General features: G+C 29.4%; 3 protein-coding genes across 3 annotated transcripts; 1 reads left to right on the top strand and 2 right to left on the bottom strand.

Moving 5' to 3' along the window:
• Positions 1–6,813: 6,813 nt before the first annotated feature.
• LOC113868629 (2-C-methyl-D-erythritol 2,4-cyclodiphosphate synthase, chloroplastic) lies at positions 6,814–9,866 on the bottom strand. Its single transcript, XM_027504386.1, has 3 exons — positions 9,420–9,866; positions 9,193–9,323; positions 6,814–7,351 (listed from the first exon to the last, which is right to left on the bottom strand). The coding sequence occupies exons 1-3, from the start codon at positions 9,751–9,753 to the stop codon at positions 7,118–7,120; spliced, it is 699 nt and encodes a 232-aa protein (XP_027360187.1). The 5' UTR covers positions 9,754–9,866; the 3' UTR covers positions 6,814–7,117.
• Positions 9,867–10,713: 847 nt separating this feature from the next.
• Positions 10,714–17,019, top strand: LOC113868630 (thioredoxin-like protein 4B). Its single transcript, XM_027504387.1, has 9 exons — positions 10,714–10,861; positions 10,950–11,063; positions 11,192–11,314; positions 13,820–13,881; positions 14,028–14,163; positions 14,316–14,473; positions 15,507–15,573; positions 16,563–16,694; positions 16,801–17,019. Exons 5-8 carry the CDS (start codon positions 14,032–14,034, stop codon positions 16,659–16,661), a joined length of 456 nt encoding a protein of 151 aa, XP_027360188.1. The 5' UTR covers positions 10,714–10,861; positions 10,950–11,063; positions 11,192–11,314; positions 13,820–13,881; positions 14,028–14,031; the 3' UTR covers positions 16,662–16,694; positions 16,801–17,019.
• A 2,122-nt stretch (positions 17,020–19,141) lies between these two features.
• Positions 19,142–20,832, bottom strand: LOC113868628 (geraniol 8-hydroxylase-like). The gene is made up of 2 exons (XM_027504384.1): positions 19,951–20,832; positions 19,142–19,857 (listed from the first exon to the last, which is right to left on the bottom strand). Exons 1-2 carry the CDS (start codon positions 20,830–20,832, stop codon positions 19,261–19,263), a joined length of 1,479 nt encoding a protein of 492 aa, XP_027360185.1. The 3' UTR covers positions 19,142–19,260.
• Between the last annotated feature and the right edge of the window lie 3,377 nt (positions 20,833–24,209).

Below are 24,209 nucleotides of genomic sequence, written 5' to 3'. Positions count from 1 at the left end.
GTTCGGCTCAAATTAACGTTGATTTTCAGAGGTGGGAATTCCTGTAGACAAATATGAAATGAAGTTTCCTGCGAAGGAGACTGGCTGCCAACTTTAAAAGTGGTCCTCCATGTTCTACCTATTTTAAATCGCTCAGTATGACATTAAACAATTTAATGATGACAATGAATGATCTTAAATTATTAGTTTAGTTAACAAATAAGTTTCTTGCTTCATTTAATATTGCAATTTAATCATCATATATGTTTTTATTTACTCCAAGGTTAAAATTAAACGAAACAATATTATATTTTATAATCATTTCAACCTGTAAAGATACATAATAAGAATTTATATAATACTAATTTTTATTAACAAATTACAGTATTTAATGTATTAATAATATTAAATATTATACTTTTTAATAAAAAATTTATTTATGAATTAAATATACTAGTGGCAGAAATTTTTTTTCACTTTATTAGCGTATCCGTAAGAACTGTTGATTTTATATTAATATAAAAGACATATTAACTTCTTTTATATTTTGATTAATTTTTACATCAATAATGTATTAAAATTAAAAATTTTGTTGTATATTTTTCAAAAATATACATTTAATTTTAGAGTTTTGTTAACCTTATTCCTTAAGACTGAAAATAAGCAGTTAATAATAAAACTTTATTAAAAAAATAAGTATTTATTTTGTTTTTATAACTTCAATATAAAATTGTATATTTTTTTCATAAAATTATTTTATTTAAGAATGCTTAACGAAGTTAATAAAACCTTTAATTTTATTCCATTGTATTTAATATATATCATTGATCAATTTTATTTTTCATAAATATGAGTAATATAAAATATATTTTTTTTCAATGTTCTACCATAAACATGTTAAAATATTATAATACTAACTTTATTCTATTCCAATCATGAATATTATATATCCAAAACATAACCTAAACAGGAAAAAATAACTCTTAAATTATTGAAAGTGAAAGCATGTAAAAATTATGAGTAGCCCAATAACTTGACGAATCAAGCTAGGCTTAGTCATGGACGTGCACGTTAAAAATTTAGAGCATGTGGAAGCTGTTGTGGGCGAAAATGGGTGCGGGTTGACCGTACTATGAGTCTTAGAATGGTGAAATCCACAGTAAGCATCAACTATACATTTTGGAGTGTTTTGCTTAAATGTTTGTGTGACGAAAACCAAATACTCCGTGATAGGTTCGAGTGCGTGTGATTGATGACTTTGTCAAATGTGTATTTTAATTACATAATTGATAATTAGTATTTGAGGTGAATTCTAATTTAAAACGCTTTTGATTCGGTCAATATTTTTTTCTCCTCAATTTGATTATACACAGAAAAAGAGAGAGGTCAAAGTATATCAATATAAATTATATTAATAATTACCTAACAATATCTTTACATGAAATCAAATTTGTGTCAATTTGATTATTCTATTATCTTAATTATTTATATTATATTTTATTAAAATTAAATAATTATAAATTATAATCAAAGTTTATATGTGTATTACATTGAATTATAATCAAATGTTGAAATAAAAATCACTAAAAACTACGTATTCAATGGTATAGGCAAAAATATTTTTATCATTATTAATAAAAAAAATTAATTAATAAATTTAAATACTCAACATTAAATTAAAGACTAATATTAACAAAAAAAAAATTACAACTATAATTAATGATCTAAGAAGTCCTCTAATCTTAGTTTGAAAATTGGGCAAGGTTTTGTGGGCAGTCCAGTCAGACATGCAGTTTCATTCTTCAGTTAATCGGAATTACAGAATAACACAGCCTCGATCTCTTCTCTTTGATGCTTTCAGGAGTTTTGTTTCTCTGCTTATGAGTGCTTTATTTCGACCACGGCTAGCTAATTGAGTAAACAGTGATAATCCTTGCAAGGAAATCAAGTTAATTTTAAAACTGGTCAAGGGGTTGAATGAAAATAAACAAAGATGAAGACAGTTTTATTGTGAATTGATACAATTCAAACAAACAAAACAACTAAAACTTAAATATTTCGAAATAAAAAAGCATTCAACATATTTTAAAAGTACATGCAAGAGGAATTTCAAGTGTTTATCTAGATTATAGTTAATGATAAGCTTCATCCTTTAACAGAAGTGTAATTATACAAAAAAAGTTAATTAAGGGTATGGAAAACAATGACAGAAACGTGTTGGGTAACATTTAAAATATAGGTACTATAATTTCGTCAAAGGACAATAAGTAGTTAATTAGCTTAAAAATTGATGATATTATTGATATTTCTTTAGACCCTATAATGGACCTTCCCTGAAATGCTGCTATCATTAGTAACATAAGAGAGCTGCAAAGAAGAAATTGGGAGATAAAGATTCATCATCTGTATTCAGTGGCTACATTGAGATCCTCTGTTGATCTTTTAGGGTCCCCCTCCAGTATTCAGCTCTTAATGACATTTTTGGTGTAATCTAGTTTAGGAGCTAGTCTTTTCTTTTTAATTTCCTGTGTAACAAAATAAAGATATACAAAAAGAATATATGTATAATAATATTTTTTATTAAAAATAAAATATTACATAATACAATAAATTATAATATTAAATATTATAATTTTTTACTTGTTAATTTTTTATTACGTGTCTTTACTATGGACATGGTAAAAAAAGTTGTATTTTTAAATTTATTAATTGTTCAATTTTTTATATTCTTATTATAAATATTTAATATTATAAATATTTTTAACAATATAATATAAATTTATAATATATAATTATTTTTATTAATCTTAATAAATGAATTAATTATTTTTAATAAAAAAATATAAAAAGTAGTATCATTCTTCACTCAATAAATAAAGGTAAATTTAAGTTTTAATTAACTAATAACACTAAAAAAAACTTTAAAGTTACATATAATTTTTATATTTTAATTATTTATTTTTTACTTTAAAGTTAAAAATTAATATATTTAATCATTTCCATCATAAAATAATTATAATTCATTAAAATTAAACTTAATATATATATATAGATATATATATCTTATTTATAAAAAAAATAAATATATCGAGTTATATAACCAATAAATAAATATTTTGTTGACATAAACCTTATAATATATAATAAATGTAATAATTAATATATTTAAAAGTAATTCTTTATTTTTTTAGAATTTACAAAAGACTTTGATAATATTAATTAGTTATAATAAAATTAAAAGTAATTTAAATTATAGATAAAAATATAGAAAAGGTAAAATTTCTACATTAATTAATAAAAAATAAATATTAATCAATATTTCAAAGATACTTATAAAAGAATTAAAGATAATTTTTTATATAAAACATAATATAAAAATATTTTTAAATTTTCAACCCAATTAAACATAAAGTTAATAAAAAATATTTTTAATTTCTCTGATAAAATTATAACTAATATCTCAAAGGTGAAAGTCTTCTCATAATATGCATAGAGAAAAAAAAAAGTGAACCTTAACACTTACAATCAATGCTTTGATTGATTGGAGAAATTGACCGCATTTACTCTGGTTAGTTGTTTCTAGACCCAAGAACATTTCTTCTCACTTTCATAAATTCATTTGCTTTCGGTGATCAAAGAACAAAAATATGGTCGGAGATAGAAAGTGATGTCAATTGACTGCGTATTATCCAACGTGCGAATTCGGATTTTGCAGAACGGAAGACACCACGCGATATCCATTTTCCCCACGTGGGAGGCTGAGAGTGATAGATTATAATTTTATGTAATTTGATAAAAAATAAATGTAATTCAAATATCAAATAATCGTCAAAAACTCAGAAAATATTTTCAAGACCTTAGAATGACCAACAGTTTTAATTTCAAAACTGGGTATTTTTTCATAAATATATTTTTCATTTTTCTCAAAAATTTTAAATTAGGTTGTTAAAAAAAGAGTTAATTCTTTTAATATAAAAAGATGGATAAAATCAGAAAGTGTGACTTTATTAACAATTCATTTATAGTTAGATATATTCATAAAATATTTAAATTAAAATTAATAATTATTTTTTAGAATACACTTTTGTTGTAGAATTGAGAAAAAGATATTCTAGTCAAGGCTGGAAATAGTTGTGTTTTTAGGGTTTTACTCGCTCAACCTTTCTTGCAGTGGGTTATCCAAACTCTCGAAATGGACCGGCTTCGTTGGATTATCATTGAACCTTGAAACTTGAAACACGCTCTTCTCTGCAAGAGAGAGAGAGAGTTTTGGTCAAAAACTACTTGGCTCAATACTGCATGTCCACGTGAAGCATGTCTTCCATTCACATTCACATACACATACACATACACATAATACACATGTAACAGCTGTTATAGAATCGTACATATATCTGCACCCAAGATAATCGTGCGTATAAAAATAATGCAAAAGCAAAATGAAATTAATTAAAAAAAAATAAGGGAGTAATAAGCTTAACCATTTCTGGTTTATAGTCCGACGATCCATCGTTCAAAGTCGACGGAAAATTTAGAATGTAGAACGTATTCCTTCAAAACAAAAGATGATGAATAGGAAAATATTTTTTTGAACATTAAAATTCAAAGTGTTGATTTTCCGGTGTATGTTTTATATACATGTATCAAAAATAAAAACATAAAAATAATTACATATATGATATTATTTATAATGTAAGTTTTTTTTTATATTTAAATTAAAAGATTGTATTAAATTGTTCATATCTTCAACAAGTTTGATTGGTTAGTTCTTTTTAACGATTATATTCACAAGTTTTATGCTTGTATTTTAAATAGAAAATAATATCAAATTATAAATAAAAATAGCAAACAATTATTTTAAAAGAATAAAAAATATCAACAAAATAATTTTAGAAAACCCAATATTTTCATTAAAATAATTTTAATTTGAAAATGATATTTTAATGATGTTATTGTTGTAAAACTAAGATATAAAATTATTTTAGTATTGAACAAATCATAAATATAGATTAAGTACAAAAAAATAAACCAAAACCAAAATAAAAAAATATCAACATATTACAACAATGATGATCAATGTTATCTATGTGAAATGATAATTGAATAATTATTTAACGTGCGTCTAATAATCAAATTATAAAAAAGATAATATTTTAAATTATTTTTATTAATTATTAATTTTATATTACGTGTCATTGCATACATATTAGAAAAATTAATAATCAAATATAAAAAAGCAAAAAGTATTTAAATATCCTTTGAAAGTTTAGTAAAAATATTCTTGTCTATTTGTATGACAATTTTTTATGATTATTCTCATAATATTTTATTATTTTATTTCTCAAAAAGATTAAATATATTTATATGTTTTTAATATTAATAAAACAATTTATTATATGTAAATAATTTTTAATATTTTATTGAATATAATAATTATTTTTTATTGGTTTATGTATTTACCAAATCAATAAATATATAAATCTTAAACAATAAATAATTTTTGACTTAAATATATTAGTTTTTAATATTTTTAAAATTTATTATTATTTTATTTGATGGCTATTTTTTATTTTTTTTAAACAAGTTTATGATTTTATTTTTTAGTTAAAATATACATTTGAATTCTATAATTAACACTTATTTATGAATTAGTATTATACTTAAGAAAATTTATGTTTTAGTTTATGTATAAGTATTTTATTATGTACCAAATCGTCCGTATAAAAAAAATATAATTTTTTTAAATATAAAAATTATTGTATAAACAAGTGTTATAAAAAATAAACATAAGGTAATTTTATAAAATAAATATAATTAAAAAGTGAATACAATCTTAGATTAGTATAAAATAAAAAATATATATAGTAAACATTACAAAATAATATTAAAATATTACTTCAAAAAACTGAATAATAATCAGAACAATGACAAAATTTTAAAAAAAAATTAATAATGAGTTATTTTGTTCCTTATGTGTGAGTTTAATTTTGATTCAAAATAACAAATATGAAAATTTTAAGGTGTTTAAGATAATAGACTAGTTATTGCTTAATAGCAATAGTATATTAAGAAGTTATTATGACACCTCTAATTTATTTATTAGGAATACCTAAATTTCACTCAATCATAAATTATTCTTTTGTTATATATACAGGGAAGGATCTTCTTACAATAGTATAAATTTAAAAACTTTTATATTAAACATTTTATTTAACTTAAATTTAAAGGGTTATAATTTATTATTTTACTGTCCATTAAATTTAAGTTAAATAAAAGACTCGTGTAAGAGTTTTTAGACTTATATTAGTGTAAGATATATATATATATATATATATATATATATATATATATATATATATCATTATGTTTATATCAAACTTTTTTACAAACTTATTTTTTTGGAAAAGAGTTTTACAAACTAAAATTAAGAATATATCATTGAGAGAAACACATCCTAAGGTACAGTTAACAAATTTTTAACTCATACTTTCTACGTAAGTTTAACTGCCATCCGAGAAGAATAGACCACTGCCATTCTTCGACAATTTTTATAGTTAAATGGTCTCTAAAATTAGTTGCTACATTGTTTTCTCATTTCCCATTCATTATGATTATGATATCACAGAGGCATAACATTAATTTAATGTGTCACTTTTATTATCTTAAATGAAATTAATTTCACCGCTTGAATGGAAAAAAAAAAAACACTAGGACTAAAAGAAAAGGTCAAGTAATTATCAAAATTGTTGACTGCCATACTTGAACATCTCTTACGAAGGCAAATTTGTCTTGAAATGTACAAATAAATATGTATCCAGTTTCAAATTTTTAATAGACCGTTGTTTATACAGCCCTACTCTTCAGCTTAAATATATTTATCGCTCCATCTGCCGTTCAAACCTATACAGGGGTCCTCTTAATACCAAAATGACCAAAAGCTTGAAGATAGTAACCACATTCTTAGCAAAATTCAGGGGAAGAGAAAAACCAATTAATAATTTACTGCCAGAGTGCACTAAAAGATAGGTATAAACATTACAAAGTACACTATAAGCTAATTAAACATGATTTATAAAATTTACAGTTTTGGGACGAATTGCAGTTCTATCATGTTCCTTTATACTTCCAGATTTTCTTCTCATTTCTTCATTAGAAGAACCACTGTGTGAGCTGCTATACTTCTATTTTCTCCAAGGCTGTCAACCTTTTCATGAGTTTTTGCTTTTATATTTACTACAGAAGAGTCCACTCCAAGCAGTGCAGATAAGTTGGCCTTGATAGCATCCTTGTGTGGGCTTAATTTTGGCCTCTGAAGTATTAATGTAGCATCTAAGTTTCCAATTTCATAACCTGCCTCATGCATAAGTCTCACCTGTAAAATACAATAACAGAGATTAAAAACTGCAAGATAAAATATCCGGCAGTTGTACGTACTTTATGTCCTAGAAAAAAACTTTCAATAACCAAATACGATTTCCCTTGTAGAGCCATCATACAAGCAAGTGGCATGTAGTTATCAAATCAAAATTGACATCACGAATCATAAATCATATTGAATAGTAAGATTTAGAGATCCAATGAAAAATAACATAAAATAAATGTCCTGTAAATAGAGTATAATGCTCAATGTAACAATTTCAAACTAGAAATTGAGAAAAAGAACATAATCATAAGTTCCACAAAACAAAATCACAAGTCATTACTGAATTGTGAAGCCTTTATTTTAGAAGCAAGAAACAGCCAAGTATAGTGCACATAATGAGTGACGATGTGAAATTTCAGAAATAATAAGGTGCGATTAGAAGTGCTCCTTCATTTCCATTTCTTTTAACAATTTAAGCATATCTGACTTTTCAATTTCTTTGATAAGAATTGGTGAAAGATAAAAATGAAAAATAATGAATCATTAATCAGGTGATTCATATCGGAGATACAAAATTTTACCAATTCACCCACGTATCATTGTATGATTCAAAGTCATATATGTGATTCATCACATGATATGGATCATATTGAATCTATTATTTGAATCACAAACTGTAAGATTCTAACAACTATACATGAAAAAACTAATAAATGCAAAGTAATAAAGTAACTAGTCAAAATAGAAATCCATGTTTGAGGGCAATATATTTACTTATTTATAAATACAAAATAATTGGTAGAATAAGAGATATACACTTGGCCATGAATTTCACTTGATCAAGCACCGCACAATAAATAACATCGAAAAGCTTGTTTCATGTTTGATTTGAGAAAATACTTTGTTTTCACTAAGTACAAAAAATAATACATCATTTTCACTTTGTTTCTAGTCAAATATTTGTAGGGTAAATGGTGAAAACAGATCCTTGAAAATGTAAAACAAAGTGAAAATAAGGTGTCACTTTTATAATTATTATTGAAATCAGAAAAATAAAATAAAATAAAATCTCAAACCCAAAATGTCCTAATTCCTTCTTCAATTTTCGTGAGCTTAGTTTCAACTCTTGGGTCTATCTCCTTGGCTAAATGGTATTAGCATGTTATTGCAACAAACCAAGGTTGAAGATAGGTTGATAAAGGATGTATGTCATCTCAAATTCAAACTAGATACATCACTCTGAATTGACCAAAGGGAATGCTAGGATATCTTATGATGGATGGAATGGAGTGGTCAATGGTATAGAATGGAATGGAATAAAACTACCATACCATTGTTTGAATATTTTTATAATGGCATGAAGTAAGGTTTTAGTTCAATTATTTAAAAAGTGGATGGAAATGTAAGAAAATTAGTGAACAATGAGGTAGTCCCATTCCATCAGTCCATATCCCCAAATTGAGGGATAAAGAAAAATAGAGGTATTTGATAGAATTGAATGGAATACATGAGGTTCCATTCCATGTTGTTTTAAACCATCAAAACAATAGCAAGTAATGTCATTCAATTATGCTTCATTTCATCCCTGCGCATTATCATAATCATACTTAAATTTTAGTAACCATTTGAAATCTAGCTATGGATACTAGCTTGAAAGGGATATGTAGCATCCACAAATTATCCATTGAAATATAATAATACAAATGACCTTTTATTGTATTCCAAGGTCAGGGATTGAATTCAAACTAATAACATTAAAGAGACGGAAACACTAATGCCTAAAACTACTATCAGATTTCGATGGAGGAAACAATGCAGAATGGAACATATGTTTGTAATTTATTACTCACAGATTCTTGGATGAACACCGAAGAGGCACAACCCTTCCACTTAGGATCTGAATCCGGAAATATTTGCCCTATATCAGGAAGACCCAACGCCCCTAAAATAGCATCGACCACGCAGTGAAGCAGAACATCCCCTGTATCAAACAACCAACAAGGCTCATCATCGTACTCTTAAAAAAATTGAAAGTTGAAAGATTAAAAATCGGAAGGGGAGAATATAATTGAATTACCGTCGGAATGAGCCTCGCAACCTCTATCGTGGGGTATGTTAATTCCACCGATGATTAAGGGGTAACCGGGTTCTAGTCGATGGAGGTCAAAACCGTGCCCGACCCGAAAGGGAAGAGCCTTCGAGGGTGTGACGGAGACCGGGAATTTGTCGATTTGGATGGATGTGGTTGAAGATGAACCTGCTGAGGCTGAGACGGGTCTGAGATGGAGGTTGGGAAGGTGGGTAAGCTGTTTGCAAGGAAAAGCAAATAGATGAGAGGATTTAGGAGTAGTTCTGAACGGGAAGAGGGTGGAAGTTGTTGTAAAGGAAGATGCCGCCATAGCCGTTGACATTGAATAGGCTTTGCTATGAATTGAAATGGGGGCCAACAATTTCCGACGCCACACAAGGGTCTTTCAGAGTTTCAGAACGGTATATTCTGTGTATGTGAGCCGAGACTAGCAGTGTATAGTGGTAGCTGAGCTCCACATATTAGAATTACCCCCGTAAAAAAAAAAAGAAAGTGTCCATTGTATTTTAGAGGTTAAATTACTTCACAGGTCGTCAATTATTTAGAAAATTTTAAATTATTTCCTATATTTTAAAAGTAGGTTAATGAATTTTAAATTAAATTTTTCATTAAGATTTTATGAAATATATGAATTTAATTAAAAATAAAATAAATCAAGAATTGTGCATTCTAGGCTGTTAAAATGCATAGTTCAATGTAAATTATAAATATTTTTATTTAGTATGTATTTAAGTCAGATTTTTTAAAATTAATTTTTAAATATATATATATATATATATAATTGATTATTTTTCCTAAATAATTATTTTCCAAACATGTAGATTGAGAAACAGAAACAGAGAAGGTTGAGAAATTGGAGTGTGTTTACTCACAGAGCGTTCTACACTAGAGGTAACATCTACACTAGAGACTTAAGCAATCAATTTTAATTTATTCTTTAAATATTTTATTTTATATATACATAAATTATATTCACTTCTCTTATATTTTACAATTTTTTAGTTTATACAATTTTTTAACATTAGTTTCACTTCCCTTCATTTATATAATTGCATTAGAAATTAGGAATAATTCATATAATTAAAAACTCAGTCTCTCCTTCACCTATTGGGAATTAGATTCCAAAATTAGGTGGTTGTTCCAAATAGGATTTTATTCGCTCTCAATACTTCCGTTAAGTAAGAGTGTGGTATGGGTAAAGCCCGCATCAAAGACGAGTCCTGTTCGGTCCAACAGTTTCACTGGCCATATAACCGTGAGCCAAACCGCAGAATAAAAAATCGAACCAGCTGCATTTGCGGCGAAGCCAACGACTATTATCGCTTGGGAGCCCATGGGTTCGATCAAAAGGCCCGAAGCCTGGTTCGTCAAGATCGCTTGCACCATCGTCGTTCGCTCCAACTCGCTCGAACGCTTCTTCGGCTATTTCAGTAAGCACCGAACCCCTTCGCTTGTTTACGACGTCGTTAATAAGCTCAACGTTCCTATATTGAGTTTCAAGTTTTTCGAGTTAAGCAGAAACAAGTTGCGCATTAACAATCACTCTCATTGGGCTTAAGCAGAAGCCGTTTCCGATGCAAACAAAGCTATTCAATTAAGCCCTTCATTGCCCAAAGCCTATCTTCGTAAAGCGTAAGCTCTTCGTTTCTATCTGAAAATCTTATGCCTTTCTTTTCCTCTGTTCTCAATTTTTTCAATTATGCTTCGATTGAATCAACTTATGCATCGTTTTCTTATATCAGTGCTGTTGCCATTTACAGGACCGCTTGTATTCAACTCGAAGAATATCATACTGCAAAGGTAGCACTACAAAACGGTGCCTCTTGCACAGGATGATTCCAGATTCACCAAGTTGATTCAAGACTGTGATCGATATATCGCAGGTGTGTGTTTTTTTGGGTGTTAGAAGTTGCAAGTGTTTGCCAATGTGCAGTGACCAATGATTGAAATGGGATGAGTCAGTTTAATTGTAGTGGCGATAAGCTTTTCTATCGGGGTTAATGGGTGTGGAAAGTTTTGTATTAGGTTTATAGATTTTAGATAGTCAAGTGTGAAATTCGCATATGGCTCTATGTGTGGCATAATGAGTGATGCCTCTTATGTGCAAGCTAGTTTGGTCCCTACTATGTGTCATACTTAAGAGAGGAATTTTGAGCAAAACCATCAATTGTTCGTGCTGTTAAGGAGCTGATGTTAAATTGTTTTCTATTTCCCATGAAAAGTAGGCTTTCTGCTTATTCTGTGTATATCTCTATGGGGATGTTGCTCAAGGTATTAAATAGTATTTTTCTTTTCTTTTTTTTATTGTAAGAGGACATTTATAAAACCTTCTAAGCTTTAGTGTCATCAGTTTAGTCCATAAAGTACACTAACTAGAATAACCGGGGTCCTCTTTTGGATTAAAAAAGAAACACCGGTCCTCTTGGTTGTCCATGTTGTAGGATTAAAATAAAGCTAGTAGGAAGATATCCATCAGGAAGTGTCTTGATCAGTTCCAAAATCTATATTTTACCAATCTTTTTGGGTTTTTAATTTACATTTTGATGAAACAAGTAGTACTTGTACACAATTTATTGCTTACTGTATTCCTATCTGATTCCCCCCCTCTTTGGACCATCATATTTTGTTTGGAAAAGAAAATAAAACAGTTTGTGATAACTAGAAATCAAGTGCCCCTTTGAAATTCTTTTCTAAATTTTTGAAAAAGGATGATTCAGAAGGTAACATAATGTCTAAGTGTTGTTGTCAGGGGAAATATAACAGGTCAATTAGGTTAAATATTGTAGAACGAGGGGAGATTTCTGTGTGACTTAATCTCTAACAAAACAAGTTGCATATTTCCAAATATCTGTGCATGTTTACACTCTATATGTTATTTCAAAATAATAAATAGAATCCTTTTTACCTTTTTCTCCTCATTTTGAATTGCTTGTGAAAAATTGTCTGCTAAATTAACTGTCAGCAGCTTCAGACATGATTAATTCTGCGACAAAATCTTCTGTGCCAGATAAAGTTTGTATGGAACAGCCTTATGTTATGTCCCATACAGGTTTTAGTGCATAATCTCAACTTTTTTTTATGTTGTTCTGATGTAATGAAATTATAGGAACATTTTTTATAAGCAGTCTTCAAATGGAAAGGTATAATAATAAGCCCAAAAATATTTGCATATGCACAAAGAGATGCATCACTATGTTTGTGCAAATCCGTCGATTGTCACTTTCGATTCCATTAGGGTCTACACACTTCATTGTTGCAAGCTCATTGGTTTTCTTTGGCTTAAATTAGAATAACGATCATGTGCAGACCTTTGGCTTAATGTGGATAGGCAAACTATCTGATGTTACAGTGGTTGAATCAATCTTTTGGATTTATCCTGACTGTAATAATATCAATATTATACTTTACTAGACTTTGATATTAACCTAAGGCTTTGTCATGGGCCAGAGTAACATTATATTAGTCATAAAATTTTCAAGTTTCCTTGTTTAATGTTAGTTATAAAATCTGAAATATTTTGGAGATAGTTTTAAATTACCCATTGTTTTATTCAAACTTGCATTTTACTTCATAAATTAAGGCAGTTTTTCTTGTTGGAACTATTGATTTGAGTTAATCATTTTTCTATTTTTTTTTGTAATGTATATATAATTTTTGAAAAAATATATGATAACTTTTGTTAGGATAGATCTGACAGTTTGATGCACAAGTTTTGATTGACTTATGTACCAATAGGGCTAACAATGCCCAATTACTTTCTAGTCAGAATGTATTCTCTCCATTTCCCATAAATGGACAAAATCCTAGTCATTAAATTGTTTTAAAGTATTAATAATCATAAAACAAAATTTGTATTGTAATAATTTTAATCGTTGAATGATGAAATGGACAAGAAAATTGAGAGAAGAAAATGGAGAGGATCTTAACTCCTCTCTACTTGAGGATGCTAAAGATAGTCTCCATACCCAAGTTTGAAGTTCTCTGTTTTATTGTTAAATAATATAGTGTTTAGTTGGAGGGAAAAAATGAAGGGAGGGGAAGAAATTTTATAAAATTTTGAAGAGAAGGAGATGAGAAGAATTTTTATAATTTTTTTAATGTTTTATTCAAAATTTTAAAGGAATGAGAAAGGAGATAAAATTTGTCATCATTTAATTTTTTCTCCCTTAAAATTACAGAGATTGAGAGGGGAGAAAAAATTAGACTAATAATAAATTTATTTTTATTTAGTTCTCTTCTCTCTTCTTTCCTTATGGACCAAATACATTTTCTTGGTTAAAATAACTCACCTTCTTTCTATTAAAATCCCTTCATCTCCTCTTTTCCTTAAAAGCAAACAGTGCTTAAACTTATAACAAAATTATTTGACTGATTATGTCAATACTCAGGTATACAGGATACCATCATTTTGTTTGAGCCAGTTGAAGTTGTGTTGATGTAATTTCATCTAGTAAGACTGGTTATTAATCCTTTTCTTTCATTGTTGTAATTTTCGGTGATACTTGGAAAACCTAGGTTTCATATTTATCAATCAAGATAAACTAACTTATAAAAGTGTAGTGTATTTGAATTTGATGTTCAAAAATTGTGGTGAAGGAGAATGAATTACCTGTTAACAACATTGTCAAAGAAGATAGAGGTGGATTCCATCATCAGGGACACCATTGATAAGGTCCTCGTCCTTCGCTTTGGTCGTGCCTCTGACCCTGTCTGTCTCCAGCTCGATCAAATTGTATGATTTTTGTTCATCATCTGTTTTTCTTGCATTCAATTTATTGTTTCTTTTTCAAAATCAAAATCATTTTCTTATTATTTATTTTTTAATTTCATACTTTCCCATGATCTTTTTTTTTTTGTTGTGTGCCAAATTGCCAATTGATACAGCTTTCTAAAGCAGCAAGGGATGTGTCCAAGTTTGCAACTGTGGCACTTGTTGATGTTGACTCCGAGGACATTCAAGTCTATGTCAAGTACTTTGACATCACTTTGATACCATCTACAGTGTTTTTCTTCAATGTCCATCACATGAAAATGGATTCTGGGTTGGCGGTCTTTGCTCCATTATCTTTTGTCTTCAATTTCTCACATCCTGTTTTGGTTTAATTCTCGTCATTTCATTATGTGTTCATAAGTGGTAGTTATTGCCTCAGATTTTATTTGTATTTATGATTCCCATTGAAAAGTATTGTTGGAAACTAGTAAATGACTTCCATATTTTGAAAAGGGGATTTGTTCTCTATTTTTCTTTATTATTATTTGACTTATTTTGCTTTGAATCTGTGATATTATTCCTACTATAAGAATCTATAAATGTTATGAACTATGCCTCATTTGTAGCTTGACATGTTATATTTGTTAAGATGTCCCACATTGGTTAGGAATTGAGTTAGAATACTCTTTATATGCTCTTTTAATTGAAGTCTTGCTGCAATGAGAACTTGAGAATAAGATATGAAAACTTTAGCCAGTAGAAGGTTTAAAAACTGGAAAGGATCTTTTCTCTTCTAGCTTCTTTTCACATACTATTCTGTGTATATAAATTTTGACAATTCCATGTGTTGGGTGGCATAAGTGGGCTTATTTTTATTATTAAGCCAGGTGAGCTTGCTGTCTAGATTAAAGAGTTATATGTTTATGCTGATAAATGCAATCTGAATTAATATCACCCAGATGTTTGGGTTAGGTGGGGTAAAAGTCTTACAATTCAGTATTGCTTGTGAAAGTTGCAACTATACGAAGTGTAGTAAAGTTTGGGATTGTGGTCTAAATGAAATGTTGCATTCCAATAATAAAATTAAAAGTTACACTTGTATCTATAAAAATTCTATCTTTGGAGTCCAGTTAAATGTCATTTTCTAAAGAGTTTATGTAGAACTACTGCTTTTCGTATTTTGTAATCTCTTATTCTGTAAGTTGAATTAGAATTCTTGTGGTAAAGTGTTGTGATGTTGTCATTGTAGCTTTGCAAAAAAGAAATTTGTCCTCTCAACTCTTGAGCTATATTTATCTTGTATTATGACTCACATCAGTAAATTTAGAGTGCAAGTTTACTGACCTTATTGCTATTGTTTTTAGGACTGCGGATCATACTAAATGGATTGGTGGTTTTCACAGAAAGCAAGACTTCATAGATGTTGTAGAGGTATATATCCTTGTTTGCTGCACTAATAACATTATTCTTGTGGATAAAGATCTAGTTGGATTGATTATAAATTGTTTAGCTGCTAATTATTTACTATTGAGCACTATATTGTTAAAGTAGTAATAGATGACAACCATATGGCAGCCCACCAAGATTACGAAGTAAAATGTGTTTTAGTCTGGCAGATAATAAATTAGCAATGAGAAGATAGTTACTTCTATTTGTCAACAACTGTTTTAGTCTGGCACACTTGAAGTTTTTTAATGAGAAAGTATCCTTGTTTGATAGCTTGTTTTAATTTGAGAAGATATATAGATAGCAGTCCCTTATGGATGGTGGGAAAAAATGAAGAATGCTTTAAAATGACTTGCTTGCTTGTGCAAGTATTGCCATTTGTTTTCAGTGGTCTTAGCCATTTGAGTATTTGATTTTTTTGTTTTTCCGCCAATCCCATGTCATTTTTCTCCCTTGACTTGATGATTGGATTAAATGATGTATAATCGTACATCTGAAGTTCAGTTATCTGGTGCTAGGTTAGCTTCTACATAACTTTACCCTCTTTTGGTGTTCGTACTTGTTTAACTGCAACATGAAGCCCAGGAGATATTTTTGTTCTAAATGCTATTATAGATCACTTTTTTGTTCCCGTTCATTCTAAATCCTTCAATACGTTGGATTACTTACCTGAGATTGAATAGAGCCACCCTTGTGCTTCATTTAAGATGAAAAAGGATTAAAAAAACTAATAATAATAACAGTGAAGTTTTAGACCAAACAAACCCACTAGAGTAGGAAAGGGGAGAAAGTTGTTCACAACATTTAAATTTCAGTATTCTAATAGAATTCTTTTGTTTCTGGTTTAATTATTGTATCATTTGTAAAATTCTCTAAACAGTTTACAAATTACCAGTTTTTGGTGGATATCTGGAAATATTTGCTTCCAGGTATTTATTATCAGTATTCATGAAACTGTTTTTGCATTCCTGCAGGCAATATTTCGAGGAGCAATGAAGGGAAAGCTTATTGTGAATTGTCCTCTCCCGCCTGAACGTATACCGAAATACCAGTTACTGTACAAGGATGTCTAAAACTTAACAACCCTCCTCTCCTTTGATGTATATGTAAGTTCATGAAATAAAAGTTGGTCGGGTAGTGCTATTTTATTCTTTCATCTTTGGATCCTTTTTTATTTTAAAATAAAAAGTACTTGTAATTGTTCGATTGTAGGTCCAGGATCTGTATGTTGTGCGCGTGGTATATATTTTGATTTGGATCATCTTATGTTACTTGCATGAAGTTGGTGAAGGACAGAACCGTGAAGAATTGACATTGGTGAAGTTCAAATCCACATGCAAGGTTGATATTATGACATGGAAAAATGTTTATACAATGTTAAAGTCGCGTATGTCCAAAAAAACCTATGCATCCAATTTATCTTTTAAAATTAAATCACATGCTGGTCTTTCGAAGCTTGACACCCAACCCAATTAAGGGGTGTATGTTAGGTGTGAGAAAGTAATAAATGTGATGTAAAAAGAAGAGAAAAAAAAATTGAGTAAAAATTAGATGCAAGAAAAATAAAATGTAAATAAATTATTTTTCAAAATTAAGCAATGCTTTAAAGATCAGTAAGTTGAAAAAATCATATAAATAATAAATAATTACAATAAATAGTAAGTTGAAATTTTGTATACACGGCCAACCCTGTCCCCCCCACCTTGGCAAGCTTGAGGCCTTAGATTCAACGCGGTCAATCTTCTCCCTCGTTTCTTTCACAGTTAAACTTCGTTTATTTTTTTAATAACTATGATATCAAAAAGTCATAAATATTTAATATTGATTTAATATATACAATATATGCACATTAAATGTATATAAAATTCTCTCTAATTTTCAATACCTGATTTCTTTTACGAGGGGAAAAAAGGAGATTATCTCATGAATAAAATAGCACTGTTTATGTCAATGATATAAAAATGAAACTAATATTCAACGGATAATTATTGGTTCAATAGTAGTTAAATTAGTGACTTGTATGTATATTTTGAACACCATATATCTTAATGTAAATTAAAAAATATTAAGTTCTGTAAAATTTTAAATTAATATAAAAAATTATATTATGTTACAAAAAATAAAAACATTGAGAATAAACACCGACAATGATGTTATATATAAGTTCTGTTTGGAAACTCTTTTTTCAGGATTTGGGTTGGGTCATCGGTGATGGCCTAACATTTAAATTTTGCAAGGATAATTTGATTCCCTAGGTCTAAAACTTGGTTTAATATGCCTCGATTCTTAACCTTGAGGAAGAATTACATCTTTCTTTGGTTTTCTTCACTGCTCAAATGAGATGGGACTCAAATGAGATGGGACTGGGATAGAATTAAAAAAATTCTCCCTAATCCCATATGAGACTTAATTGCCCAAATCAAGCCTCTTAATGCGGAAAGAGGGCAAGAACTTGTTTTTTGGAATATTTTAAGTAATGGGTTATGTTTAATTAAATTTGCTTATAATATGGTTAATATATATGAACAACAATATAATCTCAGTAATAATATTTTTAAAGTTGTTTAGAAGGGGATCGAGCATTCTAGAATCGCTTTAATTTTTAGGAAAGTATAAGAGAGACATGTCTAGTTCTCCCCTCTTTCCTAGATGTGATTTAACTTATAAAAATATCATTCATATTCTAAGAGATTGTTGGTTTGCTAAATAATATTTTAAAAAATAATAAATAATAAAGATTTTATAATATACTTCAAAGAAATTATTTTAATAAAAAATAGTATTATATACTGTAAATGTATGTTTATAAAATATATTATATTAAATTATATATAACATCGTAAACACTTAAACTATTTTTTCAAAAGGAAAATAAAAAAATTTAAAAATTGAGTAAATTTGTCAATATTAGTATTAACAGACCTGTACGAGCATGCTTTAAACTTACCACTCAACTTTATTCATAAGGTTTGAATGTTTTACTTCAACTTTTCAAGCAAATCTAAATTAAGTAATTGAACTATATATCAACTAAGTCATATTTATAAAATTTTTCATATATAGTTAATTCAAGATAAGCACAAATTGTAATGAATATGCAATTTTTTTAAAAAAAATTGACTCTGTATAAAAGTAAAAGTCTATTTCAAATTATAAATAGTCATATTTTTTTTTAAAAATATAATATTGATTTAACAGCTCTAATTATAATAACAGTGATAAAAATACAAATCACAGTAATTTTTATTAACAATAAAATTTATACTATATTAGTGGATAAAATTAGGATTAAAAACCAACCCTAATTTAAACAAAATAAATATTTTAAAAGGGATGGGGGTACACGTAATATGCACGTTGACAAAGGATAAGGACCACTGTTCAGGAGAAGGGATGTCACAGGATTTTTATCCAAGTGAGAAGGTCCCTTTCTAATGATCCATTAATTATACAATTATTTTGACCAATGACAATATCAAAAAGAAAATAATGGTCCCAAAAGTAATAGTCGATGAGACTTCGAGTGTTTAACGAAGTTGAAAGATGGTATGAGAGAGGAAAAGAGTATATTAATTATCATTAATTTTTATAACTGTAAATCAAGATACAGAGGTAGTACTGAATCTAGCTAAGCTGTAATAAAGAGGGAATAAAAAAAAAAAGACAATATTATTATATAGGGTTTGAGGTGCTGTTGACCAAGAGTGGAATAGCTCGGAGGGGTTGATCCAAGTGCATGTCTTTTGGATGGAGATTGTTTTCAAGCTTCCAATCAAAAGAGTTTATCAATGAACCCAACATCAAATGCAACATTCTAATAGCAAGAGGGGAGCCAGGGCATATACGACGACCACTGCCAAATGGGGTGAGCTGAAAATTGTGACCTTTGACATCAATGTCGGAACCCAAGAACCTTTCTGGTGAAAAAACATGTGCATTATCCCATATGTTTGGGTTCCTACCAATGGCCCACTCATTGATAAGGACTTGGGAACCCTTTGGGATTGTGTAGCCACACACTTGCACATCTATCTTGGCTCTCCTGGGGAGCAAAAGTGGTGCTGGTGGATGTAAACGCAAACTCTCTTTTATCACTGCTTGCAAATATGGAAGTCTTCCAATGTCTGATTCCTCAACCGGATTACCTATTCCAACCGTTTCCTCCAACTCCTTTTTGGCCTTTGCCATTGCCTCTGGGTTGTGGATTAGTTCGGTCATTGTCCTTTCTAATCCATATGCTGTTGTATCAGTCCCCGCAACAAGAAGATCCTATTAATTAATTAATTACATATATTCATTAGTCGCATGCATGGATCAAAAAGAGAGAGCTAGAGAAGAAAACATGCATGCACATATACATACCAGGAATAAATGCTTGATCTGTTTCCTATTCATCTTCTGGCTATCCCCTTCAGAAATTTGAAGCAAGACGTCTAACATGTCGTTGTTTGTGACATAATGCTTCTCCTTTCTGAGCTTCATCCTTTCGTCAATTATGGGGTCCAAGATGTGGAACAACTTGTCAATGTAATTAGTGGTGTGCCTTCTAATGCCTTGTGGATCAAACATCCTCAACATTGGTAGATAATCCACCAAGTTAGGTGTCCCGGTTGCTTTCAGGAGAGTTCCCACAACGTGCTTGTACTCCTCGTTCCCTACAGACTCAACAAAATCCTGAGAGACAAAAGTGTACGATAGAAAGTTAATGCAAGTCATGAAAGCAGCTCTTCCCACATCCACTGCTTCACCCTTAAGGCTGCTTTCACGGATATCATTCAGGAGTCCTTCAAGTTTCTTGCGCCTAAGGTCTTGGCTTGCGTCAAGGGTCTTTCTGGAGAATAAATTGCCATGGCATATCTTCCTTAGTTCTTGCCATAAGGGTGAATATGGGAGAAACACAAGGCTATAGTTGTTGTGGTTGTAAGCTGTTGTTATATCAGGATTTGTTCTGTCTGAGAATAACACATCGTGGGTTTGGAGGATCTCTTTTGCCGCATTTGCTGAAGAGATTATAATGGTCGTCGCTTGCCCTATCTTCAAACGCATTATTGGCCCATACAACTTTGCAAGCTTAGCCATTGTCTGTTGTGGCTTTTGGTACAAATCGAAAGAGTTTCTCATTATGGTTAGAAGGGAAGGTCCCGGTGGAAGCTGGTTGCTTCTTGCTTGCAGTGAACCCACAACAACATACATCACGACGCATGCCAACGCCACCATCAGTATACTACTTGCACCAATATCCATCATCTTTGAATATCGATTATTCTTCAAGCTAGCTAACTGTAACAAAGACAAATTAATGAAATGTGTTAGGAACGTACTAATTTAACATCTTCAATTTGATTTATTTGAATCAACACACACACACACACATATAATTCAGAGCAGATCAGCAAACGCATTATTAATTAATATATACCTCTCGAGAGTGATATGAGAAACTACAAATTATAGGTAGAGCAGATAAGATGATACTGAGGACTTATACCTCATGCTTCCTTCTTCCCCTCCTTTTATAGAGTCCAGTCCAGCTTCTAAAATAAATGATTAAGCTACTAAAGAGTGTTAATTTATTTTCAGCATTAAAATCACGTTTTCTAAGCCAAAAATCATTTAATATAGTCCTCACTTCCGAGTGATATTTATGTGTAACGCGTTTCTTTCGGATCCAAACAAAAATTTGAAGCGTCTGCGCTCTTTCCCTTTGTGACATGTCGTGTCCCGGTTTTACTAGTCATTCTACTCATGGAAGCATGCGTTTGGGTTGCTGCATGTGTACGTGTATAGGGTGTGACTGTGATGTTGGTCCCTTTCATAACGTGTTTATATGACTTTTGGGTTATTTTATGAAGTCAAGTCTAACGACCATGTATGAGTCCTCAGATGTATTTATTTTTTATTGTTACAAGTTCAAGTTTAACCACCATCAATATTTGCTTTTCTAAGTCCCTCTTATCTTAATTTTTTTAATGCTTTATATAGTTGGACTTTATTAAAAACTAATGGCACTATAAGGATTACTTTATGACAATAATCACCTCATTTATAAGCATTATATTTCGTTAATTAATTAAAAGTTATTCTTAGATAGATAAAATATTCAAAAATTAATTTTGTTTTACCGTCGATATTGATATGGCCATACCACCTAGCTACTTGCATAACGTAGGGATTCTTTGTTATTTCTGATGTGAGACCCTTTCTTTTGACATTGAAATGTATCCACTTCACTAGACTTAGCCATGTTTTGAGAGATACCAAACAATGTATTGATGGACCGGCTAAAATAGGGATAGAGGAGAGTGCCCACTTTTACTGTTTTGTTAATGCCCCTCAATCCTTGGATCCGTTCTTGAGTCTGCACTCAGTTGGAATTTGGATTCTTAAACCATCTTTGTAAGTTCTTTTTATTTTGGACTTTTTAGCCCCTTTGCTTAACAATAAATAAATAAATAAATTCCTACTGCGCTATCCACACAAATACTATTTATGTTTTACTTTATTTTTCTTATTCTATCTATGTCTTTTATTTTACTAATCATTTACTTAAACAAATATTAAAGAATATAGGATTTGAAGTTTTTACTAATGAATAAAGATTGGGCTTTCTCCATGTGATTAATCATAATTATTGTTTTGAACTCGCAAAAGGTCGCATAGAAAAATCATGTTCACATAGAAAGAAAAGTCAACTAGGTAGAAGAACAAAAATTGGTTTGAGTTGGATAATCTGGGTTCAGGACAACGAGGGTTGAGAACCTTTCTATATTCGAAGACGTGATCAATACGAGGAATTATTGTATTTATTTATTATTAAATTAAAAATAATTATAATATTATACTATAACATAATAATTTATACGTACATCACACGGTTCACCTTCCCAGTATATATATAAAACTACTGAAACGGTGGTAATCTCTGCACTAGGAATTGTGTCGAGTCCAAGTTGTTTACGAGGAATATCCAACTGTTTGGGTTATTTCTTGGAGTAATGTCTAACTACCATCAATATTTGTATGAGCCTTTTATCTTTATTTTTTTAAGGGCTTTATAGTTGGACTATATAATAAAAATAATGGTACGTATTTGACTTTTATTCAACGTATATTTTTCTACTGCTTGTCTTCATTGAGCCATAATTAACTATCTTCTATTGAAGGTTTTATTTTTTTATCTAAAACTAAACCAGTCTGAGGTTATGTTTATTATTTGTTTATAAAATGACATAACACGTTTTTGCAATCAAAATCTTCCACTTAGACGCTATGACTTATCTATTGTAATATAGTTAAATTCAACGTGAGCTTCCATTGCCATATGTAGTTAATATATTTAATTCACTTGGACACAGTGCCAAGTGCCAGCACGGTGATTAAGATACTTTGATACCCTCGTTATGAATGTACGATGATTTGTTACCCTGTGTGCTTGAATCAATATAACCGGCACATACTTCACGAACATTTGTAAAACAGTTCAAATCATATACCACTTTTTTAGAACTTTATACAATATTGTAGATGGAGCGTGTTTGGATACAGTTGTCTTAAAATAATGAGTTAGATCTTCATTTTAATGATAAAATTTATTAAAATAAGTTTAAAATAACTTATTTTATAAGTTATACCCAAAAAAACAAAACTTATCCAAATAAGTTAAAAATAACTTATTATAAGAAACGTAAGTTATTTTTTATAAAGGGTTTATAAATTGTTCTATATATATCTATAATAAAAAATTAATAAATAATATTTTTATTTAAAATTATAATTTTAATATATTAAATTTTATATTTTTATTAACTATAACAGAAAGGACTTCAAGAAACATTGTCATTTTTTGGAGTGAAAACCTAGCTCTACTAAGGTTTGGTAGGAGATACGTTGCTAGTAATGTTGTGAAGGTATATCATCAAGAGATTCTTTGTCATTCAATAAACCATTAAAACTTCTCCTCCTGAGTTTCTTTCTCAAAAACACAATGTTCTTGGATCCTTATATGAGACATTAATGGAACTTATCCCCTCTCAAAGAATAACTAAGATTGACATGAAAATCCTTCAAAAGGTGTCAATTGATAATAATCTAAAGCAAAGGGAAAGTAAAAGGTTCAAGATTAGTGATTTCATGATGGAGGATTTTCCAAGTGTATTTTAGAGAGCGATTTTCTATTAATTGCTCTTCTAGTTAACAAATTATAAAGTGAAATATAACATAGTGACTATCTAACTCCTTTACTTTCACCCACTTGCTCTTCCCTTTCTTTTTGGCATACTTGTTTTGGCCTTCCTTATCAAAAGAACTCTTTCAAATGATGTCTAGTTGTGACAAATTTAAGACTTTGGACAATATAAAATTTCATTATGATTATTGTCTTATCCATAAAAATCACAAACTCCCTTTCTTTATGTCTTTTACTAAAACTTCAACTCCTTTTGAACTTATTTTTTCTGATGCTCAAGGACTCTCCCCTGTTACTTTTGTAAATAATTACAAATATTATCTTGTGTTTTTAGATCTTTTACTTATTATTTATAAATTTACCCATTAAAAAAAATTGAGGTTGTCCCTATATTTTCACAGTTCCATAAAAACAAATTGAAACAATATTCTCTTAC

Source organism: Abrus precatorius, unplaced genomic scaffold (assembly GCF_003935025.1).
Source record: "Abrus precatorius isolate BTA unplaced genomic scaffold, Abrus_2018 Scaffold6, whole genome shotgun sequence".
Lineage (NCBI taxonomy): Eukaryota > Viridiplantae > Streptophyta > Magnoliopsida > Fabales > Fabaceae > Abrus > Abrus precatorius.
This window is presented reverse-complemented; position numbering and strand designations above follow the sequence as displayed.